The following is a 20,504-nucleotide window of genomic DNA, read 5'->3' as shown; positions in this document are numbered from 1 at the left end:
CGTAACTGGTTTTGCGGAGATTCTTTCTTTCTTTTTTTTAGGTTTCGCTTCTTTATCGCGGCAACGAGTTGCATCTCCCGTATATCCGATGTACATTTACCTACACACACTTTGAATCAATTACAAGCTCACGTTAGGTCGATATTATCAAGGTGGTAAAAAGTATCGTTAATGGCGGTGATAAACTTTTACGGCAGCTGAGAGCGCGGCGAAGGCGCGGTTTCGATTTTTCACTCGCTGTGCATACTTGTAATACTGCAATTGCACGAGGTTGGAAAAAAATGTGAGTGTAATAGTGCATTGATGTTATAATTATGCAAAAGCATGGCGGCATCACACTCACCGGCAAGGAGCCGAGATACGTGTATGATTTCAAACAAAATTACCCCAACGTTCTGGCACGATGATTACCATAAACCGACTGGAGTCTCTGGCTTCCAACGAAAATCAATTTGAAAAGAATTCAAAATAATCAGATCCAGTTTTATCCTCGCTTTATCAATAAGTGATCGTTCCGTCAGCTGCGTTGCTACCTAATTTAGCGAAGAATATACTTATACGCTATAAGTAACATTGTATTTATATGGAAAGAAAGAAAGAACTGGACAGGAATTCGTAGCGGTTATAATAGTATTATAATAACGTTGACGTGACGAGAGTCGTGAAAAGAGAATGAAAAAAAATCTAAACAACAACCATGAAGTAATAATAAATATTCACGTCGCCATATATTGGCTTGAGAAATGCTTATGCAATCGAGCGGTAAATACTGTAAATTATCATAATGTGAGGTTGAATTTTAAGAGCTTGTCAGGGAATTTCCAAGATAAATCGATGGATCGAGCATGAGAGAGAGAGAGAGAGCGCGAGAGGGGGGGGGGGGGGGGGGGATAGAGTAAGAAAATAAACATTGTCCTGTATCTTTATCTACTGCAACGGGAGATAAAAAGAAAAGCAACGTCGTTGCTGTAATTCAGCCGGTCTATCAAGAGATGTCTGACATTTTATTTAGAAAAAAAATCCACCCGGTCGTTTAAACGGACACGACGAACGATTTCACCCGTTATTGCGTCAACTCTTCCCGCATCCCTTCAGACGAATCCTCACGCCGACTAATTGTAAGAGAAGAGTTTCAAACGCGCCTCGCAGCAGGCTGTCGGCCTTTCGCAACGCCCCAAACGCCTGACGTCACGCAACCCGAGCTACTTGAACGTAACGCCGGTTTCTTTCGTGCCAACAATTAGTGGGTCACGCTGTTCACGCTGTGAATAGATGGCGGCACTAACTTGACGCTACTACATCACGAACTTCCCGAGGCACCTGTTGCGCTCCCGCTAATATTCATACATGAAATGACTTGAATAACTTACGAAGATACGCCCGCCTTTCTCCCTCTGTTGCAAGACAGATATTACTCACTTACACGTGTCGCGCTTTTATTTACGACATCTCGAAGCTGGGGTAACCTTTCGCTAACGAAATGCTAATGAATTGAGAAATTTCAATCATTTTTACTCGGACCTCGTTTGAGTGAGCCACAACTGGAATGGTGTACCTTTCGTGATTGCGCGATTGAAAATACCTGGAAACGAGAATGAAAAAACACGTATATTTGATTACCATCATTTCCGTAATTAAATTGTGGTTTTTTTCTGCTACAACGGTGAAAATATCGATGCGCTTGTTACAATTAGGCGCAGACAATACATCACCGATGCGCCTGTGTGCAGGCAATATCGTCTCGCCCCAAGGCATTTAATTTCGGTCACACTAGGTATCATCGGTTGCCTACACTCAGGCGGAATGTCACTATTTTCCTGAATTTTTTTCGAATGAAAGGATCTCGGTGTTTCATTTTTTTATGTAAAATTCAAAATACAGACTGCAGGACAGAAGTGAAAACCTAGTCAATTAATTTGGGGTGTCGTCTGTTGTATGGGCTCTAGTATATTCGTTTGACTGTAGTCGGGATTAAAATTGTACTTTTGTAGTTGGCCGCTCGAGTTTATTTGAAAATTGTGTGTACAGTGATCGTATGCTCGTGTGGAAGTTTAGCCGGCGTGTCGAGTTTCCACGGCGTTATCGGTTATCGCTATCGTAAATATACCTACCCGTTCGCAAACAAGTTTCTCGGTTGAACTCGATTTCAGCAGACGATCAGAAACAAGAATTAAACCAAAAGAAGAAGGAGGGCACAGAAAAATGTAAACCAATAAGAGATAAACAAGGTTTGCGAATTTGTTTATTTCCATCAAAATATGCAACCGCGCCCACGTTTTATGCCGAGTATAATTTACGTACTTTCCGGTCGGAAAAAGTGAAGAAAGGCGGCGAAGCTTGACCCCGTTTGTAATTTCGGTCGCTCCCAAAAACTACATTACCGACGTACGTACCTATAATATACGTGTATAATACGCACGGTCACTTTCTCCGCAAATGTACGACAAATTGGCGTTTAATGAGAGATCGTGATCCTCACAAAGCGGCCGGACTCGCGTAAGACACTTGAGTAGGTATATAAGGCTCTCACGCCGGCCGACTTCCGTTCTTAGCACGCGGCTTAAAATCCATCCGAGTAATTGCGTACACGTATACACGCATTATACACCTGGATTCAATTATACGTAGGGTAGTATAGGGAGTCGCACCTGCGGTGAGGTACTAGGAAAAAATCCATTAAGCAATTTTCAATTTCAAAAGCGGCAGCGAGGCTGCGGGTAAAACTGTACATGTATAAGGACACGAACGGGATCATTTGCTCGATCTGGACACTCGGCTGAAAGGTAATGAGTATATGGACCTACCGATTTAAATTTGCGAGAAGGCGTTTTTTACGATTCCTCGGCAACGGGCGATTCATCTCTCTCTCTCTCGCTCTTTTTCTCCTTCTTTTTATATGATGCGGAGAAATTATATTAACCGAAGACAGTTGAGATAAAAAGGCCGTTGACCCTCACTCTCACGTTCCATAACCCGATTGTATAGTCTACGCACACATTAACACGCGTGCGAGTATTCACGCGTGAACACACACGTGTCGCCTTTAAATCGCGGGAACTAACAGCAATAATCCCTTCAGGTCCAAAGACCTTTCTGTTGTCCTTCAACCTCGCCCAGTGATCTTCACTCGCGTTTGCTCCGCGTTTTGCACACTCCATTAGCCTCGCTCGTAAATTATTCAATTTTTTCCAAACGGTTGGCTATGTAACGGGCCACTTGTCAGATACCTATAACATTAACGCTGGTCTACCTGCAGGGAGAATGTGAAAGCAGCGCGAATTCACCGCGTGGAAATACCTTGGCTGGTAATTCTAACGCAGCCGGTATATTAATAATACCTCCAGCGAACTGCAATTCTTGAATAAGGATACAGAGTCAAATAATAATCTACGTGATACCGTGATTGTGCGGAGGAGTAAATTATCCCTGGCTTTAGCACCTTGTACCATCTTCCTCGCATCGGTGTTCGTCTAACTATTCGCCGTTCGCACAGCGGGAAGCTACTCGGTAATTTAATTTGCCTTAGATGCAGGGTAATTATTTATGAAAAGTCATCCGGCCATTATAACTTATGAAAGAAAGTATCGTGTCGTGTGACCTGCAAAAGCGTTTAGCCGCGCTCAGCGATCAGCCGAAGAATATGTGGGTTGAAATTTATTCATCTCACCTCGGCATCTCTTCTTGGCTTGCAAATTTTTATTCCCGGTAAACAAACTTCTTCTGAAAAAAGATACACTCGATGATTCGAGAGCAGGATACGAAACCCTACATCGGGCTGAAGACGAATGTTTTATACATGTATACATATATAGATTCATACATTTCATCACGATTCGTTGTTTTATTTACTCACTTCTCGTGTTTTGTACACATTTGCAAAAAACAATGCAAATAAAGACTTTCGGTTACCGGTGGTACCAACAGGTATACCAAATTGAATATTTCTCCACAGTCGGTCCGCAGAGACCAGAAACACAGACCGACAATGAGAAATCTTTGTACACGCAAGATATTATACGAGGCGAGACGCGGACGATTTTTTCTTGTCTAGTTTATAACCGCGTCTGAATAATAACCCGTAACTAATCGAACAATTCAGTGCTGACCAAGTGATCCTCTTGACCCTAGCTGCAGTGATTGTTCAACGGTTGGTACTGCATTTGCGTAGACCTCTGAGACCTGTGACCTCTTTTTTTTAACCCCGCATAGCACGGTGTGAAACTTTTTTTTTATTCCTAATTACACAGTCGTTACGCAGAGTTTTATACTGGATAATGTTCGAACGAAAATTTTTCTAAATCTTTTTTCATAATTCTGATCCGATACATGGAAGGTGATTTGGGATTTAAGGAATAATTTTCACACGTTGGTTCCGAATAATAGGTTTCAACGTTTTCAGGGTATTGGTATTAGTACTGAGAATTTCACTCGAGAAAAGTCGACGTTTAAATCTTGACGTTTATGCACACGAAACTTTTTATCCCGTCATGCATCATGTGCGATGTAAAAACCGGTAGCTCATAAAAGTTTGAAAACATGTAGTAAGGCTTTTCGAACACCGTTCAGCCTCACACCCATATAATTCCAACCAGCCTAGCCGTTACCGAATGAAGAAAAAAAAACAAAGTTAAAAAAAAAAAAAGTTTCAAAAAAAATGATGGGACGACGGGATCCTACAAGAACGGTCTGTCCTCACGGATGAAAAGTGGCTCCTTTTGACGGCCAAGAAAACCCCGGTATAATCACATAATAGGGATGAGTATTACATAGGTGTAATAGCGACATCAACCCCTTCTGGGTAGCCGAGACGAGTCAAGGTCCACGGGAGATCTAATAACGTCCTTATTTTTTTCCTTTCTCTGACCTCACGCAACCGACAAAGAAATTCCAACGACGGATTCGGTGTAATGTGTCTCATACCCTGAGCAGCTGGTAGGAATATTAGACGCAGGAATCACCACCGCGATCGCCGCATCGTTTCTATACAGCAATTTGTCAACCCGAGGACGCGATCCTCGCGCGCGGCTCATCCCTCACACTACGACACTCCTTGGAATAAAATTTTAATACCCATGAATGTATTATATACCCGTATAACCTGCGCCGGTGTGCACGCCTGTACCTTATAAGCCTAACACCAACACCCAGTGGAGTGGCAACATCGTCGCCAACGAAAGTGTTAACGTTCAGATTACTTTTATTCATTGCCCAGACCTCTTATACGAATGTGGGAACGAGGATGCGGCCTTAAGTAGGTACGAGGTACCTGAACCGCTGACGTCATTCTTACAAAATATTCGAACCTCGCGGGGTCTTACAGTAATTCAGAATGGCCCACGAGCGCGGTTAAACGCGATTGAATTTTAATCTAATGTACATTTTTACTCAGAGATGTATGTCCTAGGGTGGTTCACCCAGAAAATATCTTTTTTTTCAGTGCTGCTTCCTCATGAAGCTGTTGTTTATGATGAATAAGAAATCGCCTGCAAATTTGAGCTCGAACGGATAAGACTTAGAGGTCCCGCTTTCGAGTTTTCGTTTTTACATCGAAATAACACGTAAGAAAATGTTTACCTCAACTCACCGTCGATTTCGCGTGAAAATGTAGACAAAAATGAAAAATAATAAAAACCACTTTTTTTCTCTGAATTTAATACGATTATTTATGGTTTTCCCATTTTTTCAGTTTTAAGTTACAATAATTCTCAAAATATAAAATTGAATAAAACATTTGAAGAATTTTTTTGTACTAAATATTGTTGTTTACAAAAAAAGTCGCTTGATATTTTTCATTTGCGTCTATATTTTCATGCGAAATTGACGGTGAGTTAAGTAGAGCATTTTTTTACGTGTTATTTCAATGTAAAAATCCGATCCGATCGAGCTCAAATTTGCAGGGGATTTGTGTTGGATCATAAACAGCAGTTTTAGGAGGAAGCAACACTGAAAAAAAACATTTTTTTTTGGTGCACCATCCTAATATGCATATTCACCTTCGAATCCATCCCCACCCGTTCCTCAGTTTCTGGTCCGTAGACGCGTGAATTTTAATTATTCGAAACTGGGTTGGGTTCACTCGGTTGTCCCCGGGGGCTGCAACGAGCTGATGAATATTACTGACGCTACAGCTCGAGCCGAGACTTTACGCGCTGGACCACCGGAGGAATCGGTCCGGTAATGGAGTCGGATATTGTGGGTCCCTCCCAAGGTCCGCGCGAGCTGGCTTAATGGCTCTTTCACTAAAACTACTAAATCTTCGAATAGGATAGATAATTCAAAAACACAGCGGTCATGCCGGGCCTCTGAAAAGTTGACCGTAATCGCGCTTATTACAAGTGTCCGTAGTTTTCTAATTGACACGAGAACGGGACGAACGATGACGCCTTGTGGATGCGTACGTGCGCTATATCCGCTGCATAATTTTATAATACTCTGCGGGATTCACCGACCTCTCGCTGCACAGCGGTGAGAAAGTTTGTAAAAAGTACATGCGGCTATTAACGCCCGCGGCTAACCTTTGTCCGATGCACCGTCCCTTCCCTCTTTGATCGGCCCGAATTAATTCCGGTTAACTCATATCGTATCGGGATCCCGACAAAGAAGTTCCTCGCAAACTACCGCTCGTCTCTCTGTATCCTCCCGTGGAGAAAGTGAGACTCCCGCAAATGACCGTCGTGTAACGTTCGACGCAATTTGCTCACTTTTAACACGGTGGAAACGCCGCCGCGGGGCTTATTTTTTACGCTGTGATATTATTACAATCTCTCGAAGATAGAATTGGAAAGTTTCGTGATTTTAGCCTTGTCGTTAAATGTCATTTGACCCAATATTTTCTCAAACTCCGAACAGCGCACGGTTATTAGCTATTTGCTACGCCTATTCAGCAAGTTGAAAAGCAGCGTCAAATCCTTAAGCGATAATTTACGTACGAGCGTTGGGCAATAGTTATATGAATGATCTTTATCGGGACAAATGTAACCCATTATCGCACAGCTCTAACGTGCTCATCGCGGTTCCAATCATCCGGGCATTCTGCTTACAGTCAAGTTTTCACTTCTCTCCAGTAGCTATTTGTTCTCGAGTCGCACAGAGCGCCGTTAGCTGGTCCATGTTGTATGCGCGTGCAGTCAGGGAAGAGCGTTGAGCAGGTAGATGCATACCCAGCTAGCGATGCGCTGAACGGAGAGCGCAATAAGACTCGGGGAAAACTTAATAGACAACGGATGCATGGCAGGAACGCCGAGTTGGTTGCAGGAGAAGACACGGGTTTATGCTTATGTGGCAACCCGAGCAGCGGTACTTGGACACCTGCAGTCAACGAGCTTTTTGCGATTACTGCAGAATTATTCTACTTTCTCCGGTTCAGCAGCGCGGTCAGTCTTAACCGCTTCGAAATCTTGCCGAAAGGTGGAAAGAAATTGATAAATGTTTATAGCGAGTGGGGAATAAAAACGTGAAATAATCTCACGATTCTCGTGAATCGCATCGGTGCGTTAATAGGCCGCGTAATTGCCGGGGACCGATTCAAATCCGATTAAATCACCGATCGCGGAACTGGCGGAGAATAGAATGAAAAAACTCGGTTCGCGTGTGGGACACGAGCGCTACTGTTTTTCTTTTTCCGTTTTCTTTCTCTTTTCTTTGCTATTTGCAGATGGTTTTGCGTATAACGGGATCGAAAGCAGAATTCAGATCTTGATTTATAAAAGCAGCGATTTCCCCGCGATCCTTTTTTCAGTTTTAGGCTTGCGATTGGAAACCGGTGACCGCCTCTGACTCTCGGATCAGAGGTGTTTGACACATAACTGTTCGATGTTGACGTCAGTTCAATTAACGTCGGTTTAAACCATAAACTGAAAACTCGCATCGCCGTAATCTGACCGATCGATGTTACGATCCTCCTGCACTTTGAATCATTGCCTAACGATCGTTTCCGTAAAGAGCCCACGATACCACAACGGTTGTCATCCAAACCGACCCGACTCGCAGTGGGATGAAAACATTCTTTTCCATCGTGAGCAAAACGAAATACCGGGGAAATATACGTCGATCGGCGTTTTAGGATATCGTAAGTCCCGAATTCGAAGACCTTAATATTACGCTTTTTATTAGACGACTTTCTCCCCGAATGTCCAACTCCCAGTATCGAACTACGCTTAATCGTAATTCAAATAAAAAACACATTTATCATATCTATATCGCCTTATCGATGCTGGGTATGTAACACGAATACCAGGGAGATTAGGAGAGTCATCGACCCGGGACAAATCGATGAGGTACGGAGCTGTAAAGGCAATGCAAACAACCTTTTCACCCCCGTCCTCCGATGCCAGAAAATTCTCTTACCGGCAACGCCTCTACACGAGGATCATTCCGGGCTCGACACGAGCGCCCCGCAGGAATGGGCGACGTCCTAAATCTCAAAGGACTATTCGATCGAAGGCTCATCGTGTCAGTCGCGTTATCCCAATGACAAATGGACCCGAGGTATACGACCGTGATGCGTGGGATCCGCCTTCTATTTTAATATCGTTGTTTTCTCGGGGGTAACGATGCGCTCTTTATACGTACACGTAAGCGTACCTTGGTACAGCGCACGAATGACTATCCACACGATAGATATGCGGGTATGCTATAAAGAAAATAAAAATACGGGGGAGGGTAGAAGAGACGACCGGGTGGCAGGGTGACACCGAAGACGAAAAGACGAGCGGCCATAACGCCGGTCTCGAATAAAGTCGAACACCTGGAACCCGGTAGGTATTGGTGGTTTTATTGCTTCTCCGCATTTCGGGGATCTTCGAGGGCAAGAAGGGACCAAAAGATACGCCTTCGACCGGTCCGATGGATGGTTGACTCGCACGGTGAGACCGAGTCGGTAGTAAAGTAAGGAGGATTGGGCACACGTGCGTTTATTGGATGTACGAAGGTGCCTGGACGCGAGCTTAGTGACAGACAATAAGACTGGTTATAAGCGAGGCGGTTAGTTCGGTGTCTGATGGCGTATCGGTGTGGTTATTAAACCGGCTGCGTCGCTACTTTATTTATTTGTTATATATCCGAGGATTTGGAGGCATGCAACAAGGTACTTTCGTAACATCGGTCACAGGTATTATGATAATTCAATAATTTTTGGTTTATACGGTTTCACCGCGCGGGGCTTTATGCAGCCTCCTCACTCACGCGTCTACGTATAAGTATAATATAACCGCGGCTCGAAAATCACCGTCGAGTTGCGTGCCAGCCGGGCCGTTGCGTTGGTATAATCCGTAGAAAACGTTCGTTCAACAGAATTGAAACGAGGCTTATATCCACCGTATCCCCGCTACTTGGTGAGATAGAAATCTGAAAGAAAATCCACTTATCACGCGTTGCGGGAACCGGGCGGAATCGACGTGTAATTCCGGTGCTGCAGTTGAGTCCCTTCAATCGCCGCAGCGCCGCGCGCACGCGTCCTGTCAACACGCGATATGTGGAACATGGGAGTACGTGTGTATAAATCATGGCACACGGCCGTCGTACATGTACCATAATAACTGCGTACGCGGACGGATTTACGTAACGTAATTCGTACCTGCCCCGCTTGTCTCCCGCATGGAGAGGAACGCCACGCTGCAGGGGCATAATACAATGCATAAATGCATGGCAGGACACGCGCGGTGCGTATTTACATAGATACACCCGTGTAACAATAAGCCACGAAGTACCGACGCGAGGTGGGAACAGTGACAATAGAACGCGCCCAGGTGAATCTCGAGTCACCGTAGTAGCCGCACTTACAGCCTCGGATTCCTTCTACGCGTTGCATCGAGCCACTCGAGTCCACGCCGCCAAGGTACCTGGATTATACACGCTCTCGGCACAACTCGGCAACTGCATTACCATCTCCTCGTGACTGTACGGCGAAGTTTTATTTTTTGGTAATTGCTTGACGGCTTGAATTACGCGACGAGGTTCCACGTCTCTGCGTCGTGACGAACAGCGATGCCTGTTTAACGCGTTAACTCGTGCACCGTGGATCACTGAACTTCGGGTTTTCACTCGGCAGTGAAGTAGAGGATGAACGAGAATTCGATGCAGCATGAATGGTCGGTTACAATCCAGACAACAATTCATCTTCCCATCGTTTTTGTTTGGATATCCGTGATAGTGTTGATTACAGAGTTAATCATCGCAGCTGACCCTTGACCCGATCGCTCGTACCGTAAATCATACGCGGCTGTAACAGTTGGCGATAGTAGAAGGACCGACTTGACCCGAGAATTATATCACTTCCGAAGTATGCGTATTGGCAAGGAATGAAACGTGACTCAGAGTACGGTGGTCTTGACTTATGAAAGAAAATTTATGATTAACGTTGTAGCGGAACAGTTTTTGTATTATACATGTACGAGGTTAGTGACCGTAAGGTTAGGCAGTTTAAACTGGAACACGCCGATGAGATTTCTAGAGTTATACGGGTGGCGCATGGCGCACCGTGCGCGTAGGTGTGGCGCCCATTAAACGCGAACGGTATCGGAACAAATTAACTTTCGATCTAAGAATATAACCCCTCCGTATAATGCTAGATACGTCTGTGTTCATAGCTGATCTACGATTAACGGCTTAGGCGTGTACACACGTCTGCGTCTCCGAGCACGCCGATCTTCGCTGTTTGATAATAACATTAGTAATGAGAATTATCTTTATTGCCACATCACATACCGCGAGCCTAATGACAGAGAAACAAAACTACGGTGATACAATGGCACGCTCGGATTGTGATATCAACACTGTGAACGACTAGTCGACTTTGTTTGCATTGCCTGTAATGTTTTATCCAGGGGTTGCAGATGTTTCAGTTCGCAAGAATGAACTCCGCCATTTCCTAATCCGGTACCAATGAAAAGATGCGCGAATTCATGATCAGTTTTGAAAAGCTATAACAAGAATCTTAGATTAGTTACCATTCTTCCAATTTCAAAAGGAGAACGTAAGTAAAAGGAAAAACGAAAGTAACAGCGGAGCGTAAGATTCGGGAATACGTCAAGCTTAAAGAAGATGAATCGAGCGATAGTAACTTTGGATAATCAGTCTCAGCGTTTTGATTAACGCGTTCCTATTGTCCGCACAACAGGGAATCAAGGGTTGATATTGGAACGCGCTCGCTCCGTTTATTGAGCTCATTACTTACTCACCGCTACCACGGAGTCCGCGTTACCTATCTCCAGCTCGTTAATAGCCGAATGTGCTCGGGCACTTAGTCCTGTGGTTTGGAGCGAACGGTCGGAATGACGACGCAATCGCTCGATGGCCGAAACGCCGCGTCTGCCTCCGGACTGGACCCCAAGGACGAACTATGGGCCGGAGCCGGGGCGAGACGAGGTCTTCGGGGACCGAGGTAACGGGCCCGGGTATTGGCTGTTCCGAGAAGCCAGCTCAAGATGGTAACAGACAAAAGGATTCCAGCGAGCTTAGGTCAAGAACTTTGAGCTACCGAAGCACTACCGGTAACGCTTATTTTTTCGGCTCTGTGCCGCACGTTACGCATCCAGCATCTCGGACCGCAGGGAACTCGTAACGAACTCTCCTCGATGATCGCCAGTGTATACGTATAACTCCTCTCATAAGCGCACACTTATCCACAAGCAATATGAGAATATAAGTGGAAGCACTCGTCTTGCTATCCGCGCTGTACTTCATGTATTATACATGTATCCCTTCTTTATATCTTGGTCATTGTATTTTAAATCGTTTTAATAGGCGTCGTTTTTTTTATCTTCTTCCAGCTCCAGGGGACCCTCGAAAGCTGGGACGCCGAAAACTTCAAGCCTGGTGAGTATGAAAGGAGACGGGGTCTGTTGTGCTCCGTCGTTTGGTCCTTCTCCCTCTCTCCGCGTCTTGTCGCTGCTTTAAATTATAACTAGCTTCGAGGCTCTTATCCCAGGGTCCTTATCTCGAACGGATTTGTACCGGGACAGGATACTCGTTACGTTTATTAAAATTTACACCGAATGTGTACGACCGCGCCCAATTCTCCCCCTACGAGGAGTGGTGAGGTCACGCGGGGCCAAGCTGCTACGACGCCGACGGATTTATATGTATATCGAGGCTGACTTGAAGAGATTGAGAGAGAGACCGACTGTGTTTAAGTTATCTTCGGGTCCCGGGGGCTGCTGTTGCTGTCTCGGTTTTACCCGCGGCACCTCGATATCTTAAGTCGCGTTTCACTTGACACGGGTTTTGGATTCCGTCCGATATTTTGCTGTCTTTACTCGTTAATCCGCGAAAGATTTAAGTGAAATTTTGGTGGGTAATGTGAGAACTGATCATAATAGATCGATTTCAAGCCGGAGTCACCCTTCGGGAATTGGATGACGATCGCGTCCAGTGTGGTCTCTGATTTTAGCGAGCGCGATATTTTTCGCAGAATTTGGAAACCGCAACTGTTGGAATTTGAAACCGCACGCTGATACTCTTGCCCGGTATACAGTATCTCGGTTCTTGTGATGATCGAGACAAGTCAGTCGTACGTTCTTCACCGGGTTGTTTCACAAGTCCGGGTTCCAACGAGTAACAACGTATAGCGAACGAGCTAGCAACTACAAGTCCGCGTGCTCAGCATGCCACAATTAAAATCCAGATGTTCGTTCTTGATGCGGAGTTTTGAAAAAACTATAGAATGTTAACTACTTTGAGGTAAGGAAAAAAGGAAAATGACAAGTTGCTAGTCGCGTACCAGTATACACGCAGCTACGTAACATAGAAAAAACGTATACACCGTCCGGCAAATGCGTTGGATGGATAGGCAAGTTCAGGGTCGAAGTTCTTCCGCCATTCACGTAACACAATAAACCTGTAAGAAAACAATCGAACGTTCCACTCGTACATATTATAATACACTTGAAAGTAACAACCATCGGACGGTTGGTTGCGAGGTTGGTTGCGAGGGTGTTCCGCCAAGCCACTGGTATCCATATATGACCTCTAAATGTTTTCTCGAATCAACGACACCGTCGCGCGAGAACTTGTTCCCGATGCAATCTTGATCCCCGTGATTCGCCTGGCAGGTGATCTCTTTCCACCCTCGTTCTGGGAGGCGTACTGGGAGTACCTGGAACGGTATGGAACGGCTCGCCGAACGCTGGACCAACTCCAAGCCGCGGAAGACCCCCTGTTGCACTTCTTCAGGCTGAGACAAGCGGCGGCGAGGCACTCACCTTCGTCCCTGTTGCTGCTACCGGTGAGTTATCATTTTTTATATGTCTACTAGGCGAGGGTCCGTCTCGCTTATTTGACGAGGATCACCGTGGACGTTGGATTCTTCTTCATGGCTAGTTTTTATTTATTCACGTATTTAGTTTCATCGTGTCCGTTTTTTCGAGATATCTCTACTTACAAATCGCCACTACACGGACGCACTTCTTTCGGACGAATCTCCGTAGCTATAAGTCTTCCAGATTCGGTATGCATGTTCAACCGCGTCGTATGCAAATTACTTACAATGGACTTATGGGCGTCTTTTTGTTCTGGAACAGAATACTCGAACGTTTATGCTGCCGTTATTCTTTTCGCATGGTTAGTTCATACCAAACGCCAATCACCCCGTACATTATGCAGTTATGGCAGCGTGTAACGTAACCGCTGCACTTTTCATTTGTCAAGAGCAAATGAACGGAACAGGTATCTGGTCTGTTCGTTTGATTATTTCCTGGCAAGAACCGTGTGCGTTTCCGAAATCCCATGTTCTGGAAACTGTACATTAACATCTGGTTCTGATCTGCTCACTTGCGTTAACCGTAAAGTTCTACGTATTCTGAGACATAACCTTATTGGAATATCTTTTTCCATGGGACCTTGTTCGTTCCATTCTACTCCTGTGGACGATCAGTATCAAGTTTATATAGACCGCTTGTGGCACAATTTCTAAACGAAATCAACCAGTTATTATAATTATTGACGTATGTACGTTCCGATCAGTTATGGCTTCTGGAGATCTTGGAAGTCGTTGAAGTGATTTTCGGGATAACAATAGAACCATTCGAAAAATGTTTAGTGTCGATTGCCAGTGGATTCAGGAACTGTTATCACGTATAATTATTCACACTATTGTTTGGTGCAGGCTTTAAATAAGCGCGTTGCCGGGAATCACTCTGTACCAACCATGTCAGAAATGAAAGTAAATGTCGAGTACGCCATTCGACACTTTCGCGAATAATATTGGCATTTCGTACCTGACACATGATTGTTGCGTGCTTACGTATAGTATAAGGAGATAGAAAATTTCTGCGTATTAACGCGAGAAGACGGTAGAAGAAAATTGTTTGTCGACTTCCGAGTGTCATTGCAGTTGATTTCTGAGAACCTCGATACTGGAAACTCCAACTTTCCTGACTGCACGTCTTGTTCAGCCTCTCACGGAGCCCAAAAACTAGACACGCAGCTGCAGACAATGAGTCGTTCTAGGTCGGTGTAGACGGTGGTGCGCTAAACGCGTTTCCATAGACTTGGTAATCTTTACTGTCCGTCGGTTTGAGGCGCTTTTGAAACCCATTAAACGAGCCAAGGGCCTTGCCTTTATCAGCGGGCCCGGGCTCGTCAATATTTAAGTTTCGTATGTGGGCACTTGAAATGCCTGCACTTGTCCAGGCGCATACAGTGTGAAGCTAGATGCACGTAGCTACACCTTCCAAAATCCTCCGACTCTATACGGCTCTTTCTTTACGACATACGACGGAATTCAGGAGGCAGAAAGGCAGACGCACACACACACACACACACACACACACACACACACACACACACACACACACACACACACACACACACATATATATATATATATATATATATATATGCGCATTCACTCACACACGCGCGTGATCGTTGTTTGCCCGAAACTATGTATGAAGATATCGAAATCCTTCGGACCAGAGAATGTGAAGTGTATTACAGTGACCGTGCGTAAGCATCCTATATATCTCGTATCTGATCACAGTGTGAAGGATCGAGGCGGGATTGAGACGACGACGGAAATACGTACTCCGGGACAACTCAGTTATACCGTTCCAGCAAACACACTGACGATGAGCAGTAGTTAACTTATTAAATTATAACCACGTTTTTATGTCGAAATATTTCATATCCAGGAAAGCTCGGCATCTTGGAATTACCTAGGAGATATCTCAATAATTCGCCACGCGTTGAAAATTCATTGGGTCAGGCTTATCTTACCGCGGGATTCTGGATCCAATTAAGAGGTTCTAACTTAGTCGGTAATATTTGTTTGTCGTTAAACCGAAGGAGGCGACTGGGCTTTGTGTCCTTTATTTGTGAAAGTCTATATTAAATTCTGTAGTATCGCTGAATTTATTCCCATCGTTAAATTGAATCGGTATAAAGAAAAATTTGATTTTTAATGAACAGTTATTTTTCGAGCCCGCTGCCTCTCTTGCGGACGGGTATTTTACTGAAACGGAAGCCCTCGGGCCCCGAGTTACGCGCGTGGGGATCGCTGCAGCGTTGATTTATATTGCGGTCATAATATTTAGTCACGTGAGACGGAGCGCAACCTCTGAATTAAGTGCGAGCAGCCAAAGGTTGTTAACGATCCTCGTATATGCAAGAAGCTTTACGCATTCCTTTCGCATTTGCATTCGTTATACCTATGTTTGAACAACTACCCGCAATCATCCTCGACAGTTGCAATGCCACAACAGAGATGTCGTTGCGTAGGTAATACTTCCGGTATACGCTCGCCGCAACGCGCAACGCTGCGAAGCGCGAAAAAAACACTTAGTTACACCCACTCAAGCAAAACTCTACGGTCTCGTTTATTTGTTCAGCCGAGATTCTTTCGTGTCCATCGCTGAGAATCCCTGACACAAATTATCCATAGGTAAATATTTTTCCGAGTATAACATTGGACCCGAGTAAACACACTCGGGATTTATTTGTCTTCGATATTATCGACGTTCGGTTAATGGATTGATTGATTGATCGGTCGATCGATAGATTGATTTCTTGATAATCCCTAGGCACGATCACTTCTTAGCTCTGCTGTTATAATGTAATGCCATGCCGCTGCAGGCAAGAAACGGGGCGAATAAACGTTCGTAACTGCAGATTGAGATCCACGGCTACTTCTCGGACTCGATATGTGTCTGTTACGTGCATTTCCTTTTACGATTTCGACGCCTACATCTCGCTGATGCCGCACGGATAACAAAGGGGCAATTGACTGGCTATAAAAATTTTTAGTGTACCACTCCGACTAGAAATGATTAGGAAGAATCCCTTTATTCATGGGCCAATCTTCCCAGCGTCGTTGCTGATGGGGAGATATTTGTTATAGTCGCCACTTTTTCGATCGACAACCGATTTCTGGCTGCAAATATCGTCGCTCAAGGATACGCAAATATTTTTAGAGAAGGAATCGCTCTTGAAAATAATCATTTGCGATGCGCCGTCTCGACGGTTTTTACCCAGAGAGTGGCATCGCTGGAAAGAAGTAAGTGGCTTTTATTACATCGTTTTCTTTACGAGTAAACGTCGTTTTGTAGAAACTCATACCTAACTAAGCCTGTGAAATCATTAAACTTTCATCTTAAACGACAAATTCACCATAGTGTTTCTCAACAAGTGTTTGTTGCGCATGAAAGTTTTACGAGTAACTAATTTACCGTTGTTTTTCTCTTCTTTTTCTGTGATTACCCACTTTCGTAATGAGTTTTTCAAACTGTTTCTCAAGCATAGATCGGTAACTCGCAAGTTTTCGTGAAAATATAAAATCTCCCGTACTGATTTGTGATTTCGTTCCTACTTGAGAACATGAAGAATAAATAATCGTTAATCGATTTATAAAATGATTATTCAGAGAAAGTTGCACACGAACGGATATCTCGAACTTAGTACTACGAGACTTGATCTTCAAATACAGTTTGCGAATGATTGGTTTCGGACGCGTTGCTTAGTTACAAAAATACCTATACAAGCCTAAAATCTGTGTATGCTCAGGCAGATATAAACGACCGAGACAAGAATTCCATAACCAAATTAGAAAATAACAAGAGGTTGGCAAAAAAGCGTTAATGATTAACGAGTCTGATATCTTCATAACTAATATCAAACTCGTTTGATGTGATTTTCTACACGAACGCTCGATCCCGATATGATGAATTTGAAAGTCTAAATGGAAGTTGCGTGTCGTAGCCCAGATTCTGATTCTTATTTCTACTTTACTTTTTGTCGTTAATTTACTCTCAGTTCAGTTCACACCGCATAGTTGGCGTTATAGTTACGTGGCCGTCAGTTCTAAATTCCGTCACGTTTTTTATCACGTGCGTTTCGTCAACCTGATTTCCAGCCGTATAAGACACTCATTCGAGAACTTACATCGTGAACTAGGATCCTCTTGTTTTTAGGATAAATGTTCATCATGGAAAAATCTTCGGTGTATCGATTGCCCACCTAGTCTTTTTATCCATTATTAACGCGTTTTAGCTCGAACGGACACTTGTCAAATTTACCATGTCCTTTGGCGTTTAGCGGTTTCAACGTATTTGCAGACTCAACAAGACCGGATCTTGAAGATTCGGAATTTTTAATCTCTGGTGTGTCCTTGTTTTCTCAGATCTTTGCTTTGAGTTATTACTCGGCAGTCTAGAAATCTAGTATCAAGGGAAAAGTCGAGCCTTTGAGAAATAATTAGCAGCAGCAATGAAATCACAACGTAGAACTGATAGCTTAATCACGAAGCTTTTACAGGTGGCTGACTCGATGATTAAACGTTCAGTTACCCTCGGGTGGATAATATGTAACGAGCAGTAAGCCATCGCCTCAAAGCTACGTGCAAGGTATTCCAGGCCGGGTCTAGTGAAAGTCTGATTTTCAATTACGCAACTCTCTGCATACTCCGGTGAATCTTCTTCGGTTAACCTTTAAGATTCTCTTGTAACGTACGGATATACCGACCGGGTACAAAAGTCCTCTCCCGCCGGTCCGTCCGTTTGCCTGAAGCTGCGGCTTGTTCTCGATATCTTCAAAGTTACGTAATGGTCTGCGAAAGGCTCCCGCATATCTGGATTTTCATCGAGTGGTAACCACGTGCTCATCGCGTCGTCCGAATGCAATGTTCGCGCGTACGCAGAACGCCCCGAAAGAATAATGAAAAAAGAAATCAGGTCGAGCAGGGCTTGCATTGATCACCTCAGCGGGATCGTAATCACTTCGATGATGTGGGTACGTACCTTTCATGCTGCAACGCTTTTAAAATAAATGGTGAAAGTCGCAAATTGGCAATTGGCGGTAATAAAGATCGATCCGAGGTATGAAACCTCCGACGAGTCAAGTAGCCGATGAACATCACCTGCACTGGATGGCATCGTGGGCTGCTTGACCCGTACAGGTTCCAGTATGGACTCGCGCTCGCCGCTGCCTACGTTCAACGTCCGAGGTATGGATGGATTATGCACGGTTATGTCACACGATGGTGTTGTCCTATTCGACGGGAAGCAAATGCTTCGCGTGCCCGTATCACGGAAACTCGCGAGATGCGAATAGTCTTTCACTGTACGTATAAGCAAATTATACGTTCATGCCTCAAGGTGCCAATCGTACGCAATTTCTTAGTCCGCTTACCACGAATCAATATTTACACTTTGCATTGTAACTCGATCTGGGATTATTCAGCCTGAATTTTTATTCGTAAACATGTCGCATCGGACCGGAAAAGCTATTTTGCTATATTTAGGTACCCTGGAAATTTATGGTATCTGGAAAGAAATGTTTGAACATTGGGGAATGTTGAGTTGGAGTTCATTAAAATTCTCTCCAGTGTTGAGAATAAAATTAAAACGTGCAACGCATTGTATTTTAAGTATATACCGTTAACAGTCCGATATTTTTGAATAAATTATCATTCACAGCGGAATTATGCGGCGTAGATTTTATGTAAGGTCTCGAGTTCAAATTAGACTTAGGTCCACATATCGACTAATTAAAGATCCGTGTTTCATAGGAAGCGCCGAGATGCATGAATTCGTCGCTTTGTTCATTATTTCTAGCATCGATAGACTCCGCGGGATGTGAGGAAGCTGATAATTGGTTATTAAAATCATTTTTTATTGGTTACGGAAGTAATAAGCCTAGAGTCTTAACTAGCCGCCGTATCTATTCACAACATCCTTTGACAGATATTTATAGTCAAATCGATCGGTTAATTAGGCATTGTTGACCTTGGAGGACTGGTTGTAGGCCTTTCGAGTCCCGCGGGCCGTTAACGGAGGGTCGTCCAGGGGGAAAAAGAAGAGATTTTAAACGTCCGATACCGCGAGCGGTCCACCGTAAACGCTTCCGGTAATTCGCTGTGAAATATCAAATGATCCGCTCGATTCCGCGGTCTACCAGAAGTCGCGCGCGTGACCGTTTATGTAACCCGGGGTTCGAGGCTCCTGCCACCGCAATTCTGACCGACCGAGTCCAGCCACGCTGCACTTCACTGATCACATTTTCGAAGGACATAAACCGATCCGCTCTTATCTCTGACCAGGCTGCGATGCCAATTACCAACGGTGCTCACGGTGCACCCGCGCAATCTAGACCATTTGATAAATTAATAGATAAACCCTGCAGCCAATCGTGAGATAACTGCTGATGAACATCCTCGGCAACTTTGTTCCTGGGTCTCGACCTGCGTTGCAATTGACGTGCTTTTACCATCTGACTGCGAACGGCGGACGGCTTAGGTGCGAATGATTTCGCTTTATAGTCTCATGTTAATCCGAGTCCAAGTTTGCTGTGATCTTGATCTTTCGAACGATTCAAACTCGGAAAAGTCACCGATTACTACGATGACTTGTAATAGAGAGGAATGGTATTGAACGGAGTATCAAAAAGCACTTACGTGAGATTACACAACCTAGTGGATGTGGGTTCGAAGACTTTTCAGTGCAAGCCATATCGAATCGAGAGGAAGTATCATGAAATTTGGCTGCCGGTTTTACACCGAAGCAACGTATCGAAGATTATACTTTGATTCATGACTATTGCGCATTGGTGCACGTAATCTGATCAAATCGAAATTTATCGATACATCGTAAACTGTGCCATCAGTGTCCAAGCTTGTTGGAAATCTATGAAAAATAAATGTGAGACGAAATGAAAATTATGACCGATAGTACAAAGCCAACCGCGAACGGCATCGCGTCTTGACGTCATTCGAGAGTCTCTACGAACGTTTTGGACCAACGACGGACGTCAGCGCTGACGCAACGCGCTCCTAATACTTAGTTAGGCGTTAAGACGGAGAACCCTCGGTCATAGTTTGGAGTCGGGTGTAACGCGGGATCTCGGGAAAGGCTGAAAAGCGATTATGGAAGCTCGCGTGGGATCTACGTGCTAATGGACCTTCAAAGGCTCTCTGTGATAAGTAATCATCGCTAGGCTGGTTTACGATTAGAGGCTAACGAACGGCACCCGATGACTCGGAAGACGCGATGGGCCTTTCCGGTGATTCCGGGACTCTT

At 44.4% G+C, this 20,504-nt stretch overlaps 1 protein-coding gene across 4 annotated transcripts in view; it reads left to right on the top strand.

Annotated features, from left to right (window-relative positions):
- Positions 1 to 20,504, top strand: part of LOC124310129 (uncharacterized) — a 106,733-nt gene that overhangs the window by 34,320 nt on the left and 51,909 nt on the right. For all 4 annotated transcript variants that reach the window (XM_046773805.1, XM_046773806.1, XM_046773804.1 and 1 more), the window contains exons 4-5: positions 11,769 to 11,814; positions 13,050 to 13,222. In XM_046773805.1, the coding sequence (XP_046629761.1) occupies positions 11,769 to 11,814; positions 13,050 to 13,222 (219 nt within the window). The remainder of the gene's footprint in view (positions 1 to 11,768; positions 11,815 to 13,049; positions 13,223 to 20,504) is intronic.

The sequence above is a fragment of the Neodiprion virginianus genome, chromosome 1 (genome assembly GCF_021901495.1).
Source record: "Neodiprion virginianus isolate iyNeoVirg1 chromosome 1, iyNeoVirg1.1, whole genome shotgun sequence".
Classification (NCBI taxonomy): domain Eukaryota; kingdom Metazoa; phylum Arthropoda; class Insecta; order Hymenoptera; family Diprionidae; genus Neodiprion; species Neodiprion virginianus.
This window is presented reverse-complemented; position numbering and strand designations above follow the sequence as displayed.